At 42.7% G+C, this 15,682-nt stretch overlaps 1 protein-coding gene across 2 annotated transcripts in view; it reads right to left on the bottom strand.

The window, feature by feature from the left end:
* LOC146866842 (uncharacterized) overlaps positions 1–12,487 on the bottom strand; it is a 171,629-nt gene extending 159,142 nt beyond the window's left edge. For both annotated transcript variants that reach the window (XM_085602380.1, XM_085602390.1), the window contains exon 1: positions 12,404–12,487. In XM_085602380.1, coding sequence (XP_085458506.1) covers positions 12,404–12,464 — 61 coding nt within the window. In that variant the 5' untranslated portion in view covers positions 12,465–12,487. The remainder of the gene's footprint in view (positions 1–12,403) is intronic.
* Between the last annotated feature and the right edge of the window lie 3,195 nt (positions 12,488–15,682).

Genomic DNA, 15,682 nt, shown 5'->3' with positions numbered 1-15,682 from the left:
AACATAGTTATTATCATTTTATTTTTCGCAGGTTCGGGGCTGGGATAGGGCGAGGCGGGGCTGGAGGCACAGGGGGAGGAGTGGTTTGCACACTCCAAGTGTGCATGACTGCTTGGCCAGCCAAACATTCATGCGCACTTTGCATGTTCCCCACCAGGCTGCGTTACACAGCCTGGTGGGGAAAATGCCCAGGCCCCCTCTGAGCACCGATCCACGGCGCTCAATAAATCACAATGCTGCCTTGCAACTTTGTCATTGGCTTAGAAGAGCCAATCACAATGCTGCTTTGCAGCCTTTTCATTGGCTATGGGGATCCTGGGTGCTTTCTGCTTATGGACTCACCTAGAGGCAGCAAAAAGACGCTGCTGGTGGAGGAGCTAAGTGTTTATTTTTATTTTGTCCCGCCACCCCCTGCAATCCCCCCTACCCCGCCATCCCCCACTACCCACCCCTCCACCCTCATTCCCTGCCAGCTGCTACTGCAATATGCATTGATCCCAGGTATAGTGAAAGAGATGCGTGAGTCACTGGGTGGCCACTGCATTCTAAGAACACTGGCTGATACTGATAAAAGCGCATCCACACAATTATCACTATAATACAAAGTAAACCCCCATGATATTTCAACAGTCCAGTCAAATAGTAATGGGAAAACACTGTTTACTTCCTGTCCAGAGGACAAATTTATAAATCAAAAGTAGTGTTTAGACTGGGGTGTACCTGAAGTGTCCAAGTGCCCTGGAAGTAATTTTCATTTAAATTCCTATATAATGTTTGAGATTATATCCCTCATATCTGTCTTCAATGCTCCTTCATGCCATAAATTATCAAGAAAAAATGTGAATGAGGTCGTGGCTAAGGTCGCAGGGCCGTTTCTATCATTAGGCAAAACGAGGCGGTCGCCTAGGGCGGCAAAAGGGTAGGGCGGCAACATTTTTTAATTTGAAATGAAACAGAAAAAAAAATTGAGCAAATTAGGAGAAAAAAATGAAATAGAGGAAAAATTAAAACATCAAATTGTTTTCGGAAGCATACAGAACAATTACTTATTAAGTGTTTACTTTGACTAATGTAAACATTGCCTCTACCTACCTCAAAAGTAAGAAAGTAAAGAGCCGCTACTACTGAGTACGAAACGTAAACAAACATGAGTTTGGGAATCTCCGCCCACCCAATATAGACCCATGGCCCACCCAAGACCCATTCACAAGCAGAAAAACATCTTCTGTTCTTTTTCTTAATGAAAAACATCACACAGGCCTGCAGACTAGCAATGCAAGTGTAATTATGCAATTTATATTCATAATGTCAATCCCTTGGGCTACTTTAAGTGACTGGGGACAGGGGAGAGGTCATGGTAGATGACTGCTATTCCTATCTATTGGCCAGGGTCACTAGAATTATGTGACTGGCGAAAACCAAATTATGAGGCAGGGTTGACCAAATTATGTGACAAACAAAGCAAAATTACTCAGGGTAACGCAGCACATTTTGTGATAGTAGTATTTATTTTTGCATGTCATCTTTGTCTTTACACCTACTTATTGACACTTTAACATCGAAATACAGCAATAGGCAAATGAAAGGTGACCAGTGAACATTTGCAGCAACACATTTTGCTGCGTTATTGTTTTTGCGTAACAAATGACCTGTTTGAGCAGGAAGCAACATTTTGTTTTGTGTGCAAATCTGCAGATTATGCAACAGACAATGGATTAATTGACAAATCCATAATTTTGATGAATATGCTCTAGCCGCAGAATCACACATTCCAGCGGCCCTGCTTGTAGCACTATTTTAAGCAAAACACATTGAATATGGCAAACTTTTGATTTTTCTTTAGTGAAAAGACTTGTCAAAATTCACTAATACAACACAAACACAGAATGAGAAGGAACAGTGACTGTTCCTATTGCACAAAAGAAAAGCCATGGCAACGATTCCATGGTAGCACTCTCAACATGTCCAGCCACTGTCCTGTCTACTCTCAATGTCCTGAGGCGCTTTCAGAAGGCGAACCTTGCTAATTTAAGTAGAAGGAACTTAAAAAAGAGACCCCCACTTTCAGGCACCGGTGGCTGTGCATTTATTCTTTCCCAACAAAGGGGCATATCAACAACAACCGGCGATAATTATCGCTGAGCGCACTTAGCGCTCGGATAATTATCGCCGGCTAGCGCCGATTTTTATCGCTGAGATAGCGTGCTATTAGCAACGCTTATCTCATCAGTGATAAAAATCCTAGCGCTAACTGGCTAACGTGAGATTATCGCTGGAAACCCAGCTATAATCTCACGTTAGCTAGTTGATAGGGACTCACAAACTTAGCCATGATATCCACCTTCCATAGGATATCATGGCTAAGTCAGTCCAGAAGCAGGCGTAAGGAAAGTAGCGATAACAGGGGTTATCGCTACTTTTCCTGACGCTATGCTTCATAGCGTTAGGCTTGCTGATATGAGAAATGTCGCTTAGCGACATTTCTCCTGTCATGCCAGGTCAGGAACGCCCACTTTGCATCTCATTAGAGATGCAAAGCTGGGCGTTAGGAATCCTGACGCTAAAGCAAGGTTTCACGCGTTAGCGTGACCTTGCTGAATAGGCGATAAAATTATCGCCGCTTTTCGGCCGAAAACGGCCGCAAAAGCGACGATAATTTTTTATCGCCTGCTTGTTGATATGCCCCAAAGTCTCGCATTCTGTCGCATGAATAGACCAAAATGGATTATAGTCAGGCCACTATAATTATGCGATGCTGCAGATGCAGCGTTTTATGCATAATTATGGATTTGTCAAGAGGGAAGATGGAGGGAATGCCATCGTCGGTTGCATACTTTGCAGATTTTGACAAAAAGCCATTGTAAATGGATCAAAAGTTACTAAAAACGCTTGTGTGTTGCTGCACAGTGAAATGACCTTTACAAAGGTTCACTGGTTACGTTACAGGTGCTTATTGTTGTAGTGGCATTTTAAACTGGTGCTAATGAGGTTAACCTTTGTTCTAGACAGTGTTAATATGTGTAAAAAGTGACAACATAATAAAGTAATACTACTCTGCATTATGCTGCATAATTTAGGCAGCCCTGCTGCATAATTTGGTCCGCCCCAATTGCATAAATCCAGTGGCCTTGATTATATCGTGGCTGTTACTCCTCAGGTCCAAAACTGCTAAGATGATGTACTTAGCTAATGCACTTGATGTGGAGATCTTCCTACAATATGTGGCATCACAAGGTCAACCTTGCTACTCAGCCTTCCATTTCTGAAAAAAAAGAACGACAGTGTAGAAAATCTACCTTTCTGCTTGGTCAACCCGAGATTTTTGCACCTTTGTCTGGAAACTATTATGTTGGGTTTGGAACTCTGGTCACTTTACCCCTGCTGCTGAAAATGCCCCTAGGACTGGAAGTTAAATGTCACTTGTGGACTGCAGAACCCATTGTGCGATCCACAACGTGGGCATGCAAAACGTGGCTTCTGGCCTACCATTGTAACCTGACTGCTGCAGTGTAAAACCTGCAATGCAAAGTGTTAAAACACCCTTTTGTGACAGGCAAAGACCTCTCTTTTAAATATGAAAACGTCACCTATAAGTAGGCCTTGTTGTAGCGCACAAGGTAGGGTGCATGGTATTTTGAAAGGGGGCACAAAGAAAATTTATGTCACCATGTTCCTACAGTGACAAAGCCCCAAAAGCTATTTTCACTGCTGCAAGCTTGGCAGTCCTGTACAGAAAACTAGAGCACAGATAAGCATGTTAACACTGTTATCTTGTGTTTGGGATCAGCAAGGAAAATAATTAAACCCCTATTTTAATAGTTATTAAAATACAATGTACCGTAAAGGTGGAATTGTAATAAGTAATAAAGAAAGGTAACTTGAAAAAATATATCTTTACTCTGTCTGAGGCTCTTGGAGGCTAATTCCCAGCTACCCATTTGGTACTCAGCCTTTAAAGAGGTGTGAAATTCCTTCCAGGGGCCACACAATGGACCATTTTGGTAGACAGATTCACCTGAATGTGCTGTCATGACTCCTATGAGTTCAGCTGGACATTCAGGGCAAAGGCTACTGTTTCCTATGTTGGCACACAGTTTCAAATCCTGCCTGTGAGGCATATCTGAGGTGCATGTAAACATGTCACACCTTTGAAAAGATCAAACAAGTTCAGATCATAATTCTTGTGTGTCCTTTATCTGATTGCTGAAAGACCATTCTTTGTCTTACCGGACCTCTGTCTCACTTTGTGTTGTGGGTCCAGGGCCTGCCTCAAACTGGATATTAATGTTAGATGTGGATGACACTAGTCATTTCCATAGCATACTTGCCTACACCGCCTGGCTATCAGTGTCCAAGCTTAATGAGCTGAAGACTTTGACCATCTTGGAATTGCATTGACGCTATTTCAGGCCTGTTTGCACTACGGAAAACAGGAACTACTGAAAAACGTAGATAGGCCATGGCCTGGCACCTTTTCCCTCACCCAGGAATTTCCTACAACCTCTAGATAGAGCCAGTCATAAACTTGGCACCTCCAAGGCACCCTCCTCAGACCACTGTCTTGATCTGTAGAAGATCAGAAAGAAGAGCACTGAACCTGCTGCCTATGAACATAGAGGAGCACTGACTGACTAGAGCTGCTCCCTTTTTTACTAAGGACAAAGAAGTGGACTTCAAAGGTCAGGTGTCTGAGTTCTCTGTGGCTACAGGCATACAAGATACTGCTAGAGGACATTTTTCCTAAATGATCCACTGACCAAGGGCAACTGTACCTGAACAGAACTTTGCAATTGCTCTCTCCCTGACACTCTGAGAGTCTCTATGTGCCTTCCACTGAGTTCCATGCAGCCTTAAAAGTGAACTTCTTTTGTTGTGCAGGCACTGGAATAATTGCGCATTTTTGAAAGATTTTACTTCAGTGCTCCTGAGATTCATTTGGACCCCCCCCCATGGGAAGTATTTGACCGGCAATTCCACAACTTCCGGTTTTTCAGCTTCATACATTGCAGAGATTGAAGCACCTCAGGAAAAACAACAAGCTTCCATTCTGAGATGGGACCTTCAAACTTTTGAGATTTGTTGCTGAAAAGTTTTTGAGAGGCAATGCAGTCAATCTGGTTTAGGTATCCAGGATTCAGTTCAATGACAGCAGCTGTAGTTTCAGAGATGCCCACATGAAAAGCGTGTTTCTTCCAAAAAAGTGACAAAGTCCCTCTCTGAACTGTGACTGAGAAATTTATGTGAGCTTTTTGACTTACAAACTTTTCACAGGACCAATCCACTTGAAGCATCCAATCCAAACTCCACCTCAGTTGGCCTCAATTCGTGCCCAGGTCCCAGTCTACCGTGACCCTTGACTACCATTTGCGCTTGGTGCATTTAAAAACTGAAAAAGTCATATCTATGGTCCTGCTTATTAGATTTTTGTCCTTTTGGTGTCTTTTTGTTTATTAAATTTGACTCTATTTTTTTAGTTTCATTTGGGATTTCTATTACTTGTTTTTTTTACTTTATTACTGTTTTGGTACTGTATATACACTTTACACATTTCCCTATGTTAAGCCTGTCTGCTCTATACCATAGCTAACAGGGGGCTGAGCTCAAGTTGATTTAGTGACTTTGAGGGCTCACCCTGAAAAGAAGTGTTATTATTCATTGAAGTAGACAGTCACCCATCCCAAATAATAATCAACTTTCTTATAGGCAGCAAACACTATAAGAAAAAAACGTTAATGTCCCACAATCAATATAAAAATTCTGTACTGTTAGATGTCCCTTCTATGGATATACAACTCACTTATTTAAGCCCCAAATAAATGTGATATTTTAGGGCATTTTGAAATGTAGAGTGCAAAGTCACGTATAAAACTAATGATATTAGCTAAATATTTACTCACAGCTGTTGAAGCGGTGGTGTCCTTACATCAGAGGAAGTTCTGACAAACCCACAGCCACTTTCATAACTTTGGCTCAAATGGGTAGCAAACACAATTAAAGACTCAGGAATCCTGACAAGTGGAAAAGGTGATGAGGTACAGAGATGTAGGCGAAATAGAGTTGAGTGTGAGGATAGAAAAGATGAGAAAAAAAAGGAAGGATAAGACAAAAGAATGGTAACGAAACATGTAGATGATACAAAAGTAAAGAAAATATTAAAGGAAAAGAAGAAATATGACAGTGCGGGTTGATTAGTGAGAAGTAGGGGTTAATGAGCATCATGCAGCAGAGAAAGTGAAGAAGATGGTGTGAGGCAGATAATGGAGGATGAAAAAGGTGTCTGTGGAAGTAGCCATGATGGAGCAGGGTATCGATGAGCAAAATGAGTGATGCAAGTAGGGGGATGGCTAACCATGTACTGAGTTTGGGACACTAAAAGGTGAGCAGAGGGACAGGGATATAGAAGGGTGAAGGGGAGGATGATGCTTGTGAAGCATGGGGATCAGGGTTGGATTCTCCATTAGGGCTCTGGGGCTGCACCCCCCTAAAATTCCTTCACATTCCTGCACAAATATTAAATAGATCTATTTATTTAGAGATATGATTGTATCTCTAAACAAATCGATGTATTTAAGTCTGGGCTGTCTGCCCCATGCTGCCTGCCCTGCCTCACTCTAAAACATGAGGCAAAAGCCAGGCAGCAGATCAACATTTTGAACTGTGATGTACGACACAAAGCTTACTGTCCTAAAGCCATTCATTGCCATTGTAGTCTATTACAGTATCCACTATAGGCCAGTGACACTTTCAGCATCATGGTTTTGGGCGCTGGAGTCTCCGTCCCTATGTGAGAGCAGCCATAGGTCATTCACAGGCATATATCCCACCCTTTCCCATTCGTCACACATAGGAGTGTATGCAAGTACGTGTCTTTTGGTGCCTTGTTCTCTGTAATGGTAAGTGTTAGAATGCTAATCTTCTGTTATGTATATGATGGAGCAGGCAGTACAAAATTTTGTATACCTCCCCCATTCTACATGAAAATACTAGTTAGATAATCTATCAACTATAATATTATTAAACGAGTTTGCATGTTTATTAACCAACATTATTAATATTAAAATTACACGTGGGATTTGCATTTGCATGGCTAAAATAACTTTTATGACTAAAATCTGTACGCATATTAACAGTAGAATATGTGGTAATTAGAATACTGCATGATATATGTTGCTTTTGTGTGTTGCCCAAGACGAGGATCGAATAGGTGAATATAATGGCTTTAAATGTTGCTATATGCTAGATAAATACTAGCACATAAACGGATTCGTAAGGGGTTAACATTAGATTGATTATTTCTTTATATTAATTACTCTTTTGTGTTTGTTTCGCTTAAATTAGCATTTGGGCCTAAATCCAAGGTGGCCGCTGACACCACACGACGAAGTGGCCACTGTCCCACGAGGTGCGGAGTGAGCTACGCACGCGCAAGAATTGTCCTAAACCTTGTCACGACCTTTGGTTCGACATGTACCAGAGCAAGGACAGAGCGGGCAACCAGCCAAGCCTAGAGAACAATCAACCTTACAATAAAACCGGAAAAAGCTGACTTTGGACAATCTCATCACATCACCCCTCGAACTGAACTAAAAGTTTAAAACTGCCATCGGACGATCTCAACCAGCCAATCACGACTGTCCTAAAATATTAAATTGTATCTCCTTTGCTTCTTTTTCATTATAAAAAGAGAGTAATAGAATAGAAAGGGACCTTGCAATTTTCTCTTTTTTGACGCATCGCCATTTTGCTTCTACGTTCCGGATGCTGCCTGATCATCTGATGACTGCGAACTTTTGACAGATGCTTGCACGTCTTTGGTCCTTTGCCGATCTTTGGGACTGTAACGTGCTGAGCAAAGAACTTTGAGCTTTGGCTTGCTTTCGGACGATCTATGACAAAGACTATGCAGAGCCAATGAGTTAGAGGGCCCCAAATAATAAGATTAGGTAAATATGAAGTTCTGCGATTTTCTGAAAATTTGATATAAGACTTTCTAAACTTTGAGGAAACAAATGCGTACTAAAAGTTCTTATGAAATTTAGATAAACCATTATTGATTAACAAGAATTAATGAGTTTGTGGTTTTTCATTAAGGAGGAAAAGATTCTGAATCTTAAAATGTGTTTTAGCTGGTTCTAAAATCATCATCAACCAATCCAACTAATTTGGTCCATTGACTGAAGTGTGTGGAGTGCCTTGATGTTTTAGGATTGAGGATCAGTAGCCGAAAGGGCGCTAATGTATATTTGTAAATGACTTTTCTTTCCCTATAGGTTATAAGGTATTTTCCCCCACATATCCAGCACTTGAATTACTCATCCCTCCTGTGTGTGCAGACTCAGTAAGAGAGACGTTTGAGTGTTGGTGTTATGGGCCCCACCAGTGACTGCGTGTGTGAATGAGCTAGTGTGATGTCGAGTCTGCGACACAGGGAGGGTATCGGTGAAGGTTGTTCTCAATTTTTCGGCTTTGCGCTGGATCATATATTGTGCGAACCTTCCCTACTGTGACACCCCAGGCTCTGGTTGCGAGTCACTGCCCCTGTTAGAAGTGGATCTGCTGCATGTGTTCCCCCACAAAATTGATCCAAAAGACGAGCAGGCCAGGGTTCTTGTTCACTTGTGAAGTTGATCCAAATATCTGAGTCAAGAGCAAAGCGAGAGATATGTGCTTACCGTAGATGGCTATTTGCTATATGACATTAAAACTAGCCCTATCTTGATGCCCTTAATAACATCAATCCTGAAAACATGGATTGATTTATGAACAATGAGTGTTAAAAACGTTTAGGTAATGCATATCAGTGATTTTTTTCTTCTCTTTTTCAAGTTTTATTTAATCGCGCCTTCCTCAAGAGCTATTTAATCATGCTGTGTTTCTGTATTTTTTTTTTCATTTTTTTTCCCTGCATACTTTGTGCCATGCCAGGTGTTTATCAGCGGCTTTGATTGAGAGCTCTGACGCTGATGCTGAAGCCAAAGCAAAGTGCCTGTCAGTAGGTTGGTATCGCTGCAGAGTACACAGAACAGTGGTCATGTATTTCAGTTGCAATTGCAATTCTGTTAAAATGTGTATGAAGGGGACGCACAGATGACAAAATATTTACAGGGCAAAAGCAAAGCAAAAGAAAATATATTGCTTAAATGTAGTGAGTGCAGTGTATGTTTGGAAGGGGTGAAGTGAAGGAGATGCGAGGAAGTGCATTCAGGGTAGAGTGAAAAGAGGGTGCTGAATAGGAAAGAGAGGTGTTTGAAGATGTGCAGATGGACAAGATGAGCAGAGACCAGGGACATATATATCTACCATAAAGAGCACACAACCGAAGGCCAAAACCTCTTCCACAGGCCTCAAAACTATAGAAATTTGAGAATTGAAACCTTTTTAAGGTTAATTATTTATAACAAATCCTTGTTACTCATTCATCTTAAGATGCTTGTTTCCGGTCCAGGGTGGAACAGGGTGAAGACTGATTTGCATATGGCTGGGTCTAAATTGGAGTGGTGTGGTGAGCAAAAGAATGATGGATTTAACCCAGATCCTTGTGACAGGGGGTGAATGTTTGCATTGTCCAACATTCCGTCCATCAATTGTTTCTTTTGCATATGTCACCCTAAGTGGGAAGGGTATGCCTAGACGTGGGTCCCATACACACTACACCACTGGATTCAAGCTAGCCTGGCTGATGAAGGTTAATGCCCTGAAACTGGTCCCAGGATGCTTGTTTCCGGTCCAGGGAGGACCTGGCTTGGCAGTTCAGGCTGGACTTTTCCCACAAGGAACAGGGTCAAGACTGATTTTCATATGGCTGGGTCTAAACTGGGGTGGTGTGGTGAGCAAAAGAATTATGGATTTAACCCAGATCCTTGTGACTGGGGGTAAATGTTTGCATTATCCAACATTCCATCCATCAATTGTTTCCTTTACTCATTTATCTTAGACAGATAACAACCATTGACAAAGCCAATCGTACTGACAGGTTAAGGATGTAGGTCAGTTGCTGTGTTGTACATCTGGATGCAATTACATCTCAGAATGAAACCAAAATAATGGTCGTTTAGGACACTATGGGAACCACAGAAATGTATTTTACATGTTCCCTGTTGGAGAGCCCCCAGATGTTTCATCCCACTTAAAGACCTGTCTTCACATATTTCTATATGACTGATTGCAATCCACAGCTGTGGGTCCTTCGCAAAGCCTAGGTGGAGCACTTTCTTCCAAAGTTGATGCTACATGCAGTGCAAGACACTGGACAAGCAAACACTTTAAAAGGCTGGAGTTGTTGTGTTGTATAATGTGGATATTACAGTAACTGTTGATCATATTGATGCAGTAAGATATAGGGCTGTTTTTAATGTGTTTAATATTTAAAGACTATATGTTCCCACCACTTTAAGAAGCCTTGCTTTATCACTAAATTCATTTTCTTTAAAATGCACCATTTTCCAATCTCTTTTTCAATTTTTTTTCTCTGGAGGAGGACCCAGCCTGAACCCCATGTTTCTCCATTAAGCTTGCTTGTGTTGCTCATAAAAGTCATAACAAACATTTATGCCTCATCACTTTCAAATGTCACAAGCTGCCACTGATGGGCGTAATGAGAAAAGAGGTGGTTACATGGGAAGGTCATGAGCAATAGATAAGTGGTGGAGGAGGGGTCAGAGAAAATTGTGAAGAGACTTGATCAAAGTGGTAGAAGAAGAAAGAGGGGAGATTGATGGACAAGGAGGATAATGGCTAACAAGAGGGTGGTGGGAATGAGAGTGACTAGTGAGAGACAGGGGAATGGGAATGAATAGAAAACATGCCAGTCATTATTTATGGGAGACAGTTCAATTTTGAGGCACTCAAATGAGCTTTACATTTCCTCTTTGTTCCCCTTAAGATACATTCTCCTCAAAAGACTGACAACAAAATGTGGTTAAGAAAGTAGTCATCAAATTACAAGTCCAGTAGTCAACCTTGGAAGATATACTCTTGGCACAGTGGTAAGATAGTGGTAGAAAATAATGGTAATAGTGGTAGAAACAGGCCCTCAATTGATGCCCGGTATGGTTTTGTTGCTCAAGTTTTTAATACTGTTTGCCAAGTGTTACCTCGATTGTTTAGGTAAAATATGCAGAACCCCAAATCTTTGCACATCTCATGTGTATGCACTATATTATCCAGTCCTTAGTGCTGCCACAGTTTAGAATTTGGATAGCTACCAGTGAAGAACAGATCCAGTGACAGAGAGCTGCCATGCCTAATTGCACACACTCATGCACCCACATAAGCACTTATACACCCCTTATTACTTTATATACACAAAAGCATTACCCCATAGGCAGCAACACTGAAGATGAGGCTGACAGAAGAGGGTGAGATGGAGAATAGAGGGTGAGGTGGAATGGAAGGGTAAGGTGAAGAGTGGAGAATGTGAAGCAGAGAGATAGGGAGGAGTCTGAGGCAGGTGGGTCGGTGGTGAGAAAAATTGAGAATGGTAATAGGGAGAGAAGAAGACAAGTCAGTAAGACACAGGAGGGTGAGCAAGAGGAAGAGGAGGACAAAGAAGATAGAAAAGGGCAAGGAAAAAAGAGAAAAGGGTGAGATGGAGTGATGGAGAGAGAAGAATGACATGGAGGGAGAAGGATAAGATGGAAAGAAAAGTGAAGTGGAGTGAGAGTAAGTTGACTCACAGTGAGATGATGGTGAGGCCAAGAGAGAGTGAAACTAGGATAAAGCAGAAATAAAGGAGGGTGAGGTGAGTTGAGGTGCTGAGGTGAGAGAAATATGAGGTAAAGTGGAGAAAGGGTAAGGCACAGCAGAGAAACCGGTGGATAAGTGTGAGGTGAAGAGAGACGAGAGTGAGATTGGAGGATGTAGAGGGTGAGGTGAGTGGGACAGCAGAGGTATGTCAGGAGGGAGAGACAGCGAGAAAGGATCGTGAGGAGCAGATAGCAGAAGAGAGCAGGCCCAGAGGTTTAAACCTTTAGAAGTACACAGTTAAAACTAGCAGACAGAGCCTAGTTGTAGGCATGGTGTGCAGCACACATTCATTCCTTACAAGGCCATCCGGCACGCCAAGACCCAGCTCTCAGACACCTGGGAGACTCTGGCCCACCCATGCTACTTCCTGTCCCTCCCAGATCCCGAATCCTGGAGCTGGGCCTGCTCAACCAGGGGCATCCTGCAGACACGGACAGTGACCCCAAGAGATAAAGCATCGGGCGCTGCCAATCACGGGTAGAGCAAAACACCATCAGCTATCGCAACTATTCAGTAACATAAAGCGACATAGAATTGAATGCGCCCTTCATTCATTTGCCTGTAGTACGTTACTCAGTGCATGTTAATGCGAAAATCATGATTTGTAGAGCGACCTCATTGAACAGACACACAAAGACTATCTGCCGCCCAGACGTACCTGCCCCGTGTAGGAGGTCCGCACACAAAAGCACACACAGAAGGACACAGGCTCGCTCCATTTTCACTTCAAGTCAAAGTGCAATCTGAGGCGAAGGAGCAAGAGCGTACTTTATATGCTCCGTATGGGGGCGGGAGGTCAACTCTATTTTTAGTCTGAATGCCGGGCCATGACCCTTTCCATGTCTGGTTTTGTGCTATAAGGTAATTGAGTATACCCTTCACCAGTTTAGCACCTGGAAATGAAAGCCTGTTCAGTAAAGTAATCAGAGACACGTTTCCTGTGGTATCGCTTTACCATTCTGTGAGGCGGTGAATAGACGGGGAGCTGCATTATCCACCCACCTCTGTGTACAGAGAGCCCTTTCGCGGTTCCCACGGGCTGGCGCCTCTTCTACTACCTGCTTCAGGTGTCATATTTTACCTTTCACGAAGTTTCCTCTGGGGTCACCGCCCTGTGAGACAGAAACGTGGACCCGTTTAGACAGAGAGAAGAAATGTTTCTATTCATATGGCTGTTCACGATAAACACCCTAACACATCTGGACCTGTAACCATTTCTATTTATATAACAGCACAAAGCACCACGAGAGACCGCAAGGAAACTATACATCTGGGCCGGGCACTGTGTTCCAACCCTTACATACCAACATCGAGCACCAGGACACACTGCAGTAGTAACTACACATCTCGGCATGGCGCATACCAACATCAAGCACCACAGCGGACAGCAAGAATAACTACACATCTTGGCCTGGCACTGTGCTTCCAGCCTTTGTACACAAGTCAAATCAAACACAATGAAAGATCACAAGAATAACTACACATCTTGGCCTGGCACTGTGCTTCCAGCCTTTGTACACAAGTCAAATCAAACACAATGAAAGATCACAAGAATAAATGCACATCTTGGCCTGGCACTGTGCTTCCAGCCTTTGTATACAAGTCAAATCAAACACAATGAAAGATCACAAGAATAAATGCACATCTGCGCCTGGCACTGTGCTTCCAGCCTTTGTATACAAGTCAAATCAAACACCATGAAAGATCACAAGAATAAATGCACATCTGCGCCTGGCACTGTGCTTCCAGACTTTGTATACAAGTCAAATCAAACACAATGAAAGATCACAAGAATAAATGCACATCTGCGCCTGGCACTGTGCTTCCAGCCTTTGTATACAAGTCAAATCAAACACCATGAAAGATCACAAGAATAAATGCACATCTGCGCCTGGCACTGTGCTTCCAGCCTTTGTATACAAGTCAAATCAAACACAATGAAAGATCACAAGAATAAATGCACATCTGCGCCTGGCACTGTGCTTCCAGCCTTTGTATACAAGTCAAATCAAACACAATGAAAGATCACAAGAATAAATGCACATCTGCGCCTGGCACTGTGCTTCCAGCCTTTGTATACAAGTCAAATCAAACACCATGAAAGATCACAAGAATAAATGCACATCTACGCCTGGCACTGTGCTTCCAGCCTTTGTATACAAGTCAAATCAAACACCATGAAAGATCACAAGAATAAATGCACATCTGCGCCTGGCACTGTGCTTCCAGCCTTTGTATACAAGTCAAATCAAACACAATGAAAGATCACAAGAATAAATGCACATCTGCGCCTGGCACTGTGCTTCCAGCCTTTGTATACAAGTCAAATCAAACACAATGAAAGATCACAAGAATAAATGCACATCTGCGCCTGGCACTGTGCTTCCAGCCTTTGTATACAAGTCACATCAAACACAATGAAAGATCACAAGAATAAATGCACATCTGCGCCTGGCACTGTGCTTCCAGCCTTTGTATACAAGTCAAATCAAACACAATGAAAGATCACAAGAATAAATGCACATCTGCGCCTGGCACTGTGCTTTCCAGTCTCTGTATACAAGTCACATCAAACACAACGAAAGACATACGTATCTTGGCCTGACACCGTGCGTCCAGTAGTTGTACACTCACACCAATCACTATGAAAGACCAGAAGAATAAATACACAACTGGGCTTGGCACTGTGCTTCCAGTCTTTACATACCTACACACATTGACTACATCGTACTTTTAAACAACACATCCCACGTCTAGCTTCACTTCTCAAGGTTGACCCCATTTCTGGGCCCATGATCTTCCCTCTATAACTAGATTTGTTAGCAGTGTCCATATAGAGGGACCAAACTATTTAATTGTGATTAGTTTAGGTGCAACCTCAGCACACTTTCCTGACTGGTCCTCCTTTACAGAAGAATGCACGATCATGACAATATCATCAAGAAGTCAGTTCTGGTTCATTGGTCATGCCATGCTGCACCAAAGATGCTGCATGTGCTATCAGCATATCCGATTGGTGCTCAGGTTAGAAGGTGTCAAGACTATGGAACTGACTGTGTCTGAAGAAACTTCACAGTGATGAAGATGAAGCTGCAAGTCGTGGCTGGGGAAATCGATGCCTGGTTGGTGCACCGGCATTTTCTCTTGGAGTGCAATTTCAAAGGAATCTGTTAGGGTAACACAGGCTTCTCTGCAAAACCTCGCTTGATGGTGTGGCTAGGAGGTTGAAGTTGTGCAGCAGTGTTTATTCACTTCTTTAGCCAGGTGAACTTTATGTAGTTCTATATGATTCGTTCCACTATTCTGCTCTAGTTTTATGGGGGGGACAGAGAGGCTGAGGAGACTGGAGCTATCTGCAAATGGGTGGCAGAGTATTAACCGATGTGTGAACCAGATACACACTGGTTAAAGCATTAATATGTAAAACCGAGCACCATTTTTATTTATAAAAAATACTTGATTTGGTTTCTGCATGTGAAATATGGTGAGAAATGTGGAGAGCAGATTTCAGGCACCCTCATCGTCCGATACATGAAAATCATTCAGTTACTTACTATCTATGTCGCATTAAGAAAGGGATTTATATGACACGTACATTGTCATACAACATAGATGCAATGATTTACTCATCTGTTACTTCCTTGTGTCCTGCAGCAAACAACTCGGCTGCCACAAGGAAAAAGTGGCGGGTGGGGTTGCGGTGGGGGGGGGGGGGTGGGGGGGGTCGGGAGGGGGAGTGTGGAGGGGTAGTTTATTATTAATATTTTTTTTTAAAAGGAAAGCTTATCTGCACGTGCCAGCCGCCTCCCATGTCGCTACTGGGTCTTCCTGGTCCCAGCAGACACTGGGACTATGTCGCAACCTCCCTTTGATAGCTGGCCAAACACATGAGGACTTAGAAGTGCACATAGCACTCCTCCTACCCCCTCCCAAGATC

Source organism: Triturus cristatus, chromosome 1_2 (assembly GCF_964204655.1).
Source record: "Triturus cristatus chromosome 1_2, aTriCri1.1, whole genome shotgun sequence".
Classification (NCBI taxonomy): Eukaryota; Metazoa; Chordata; class Amphibia; order Caudata; family Salamandridae; genus Triturus; species Triturus cristatus.
This window is presented reverse-complemented; position numbering and strand designations above follow the sequence as displayed.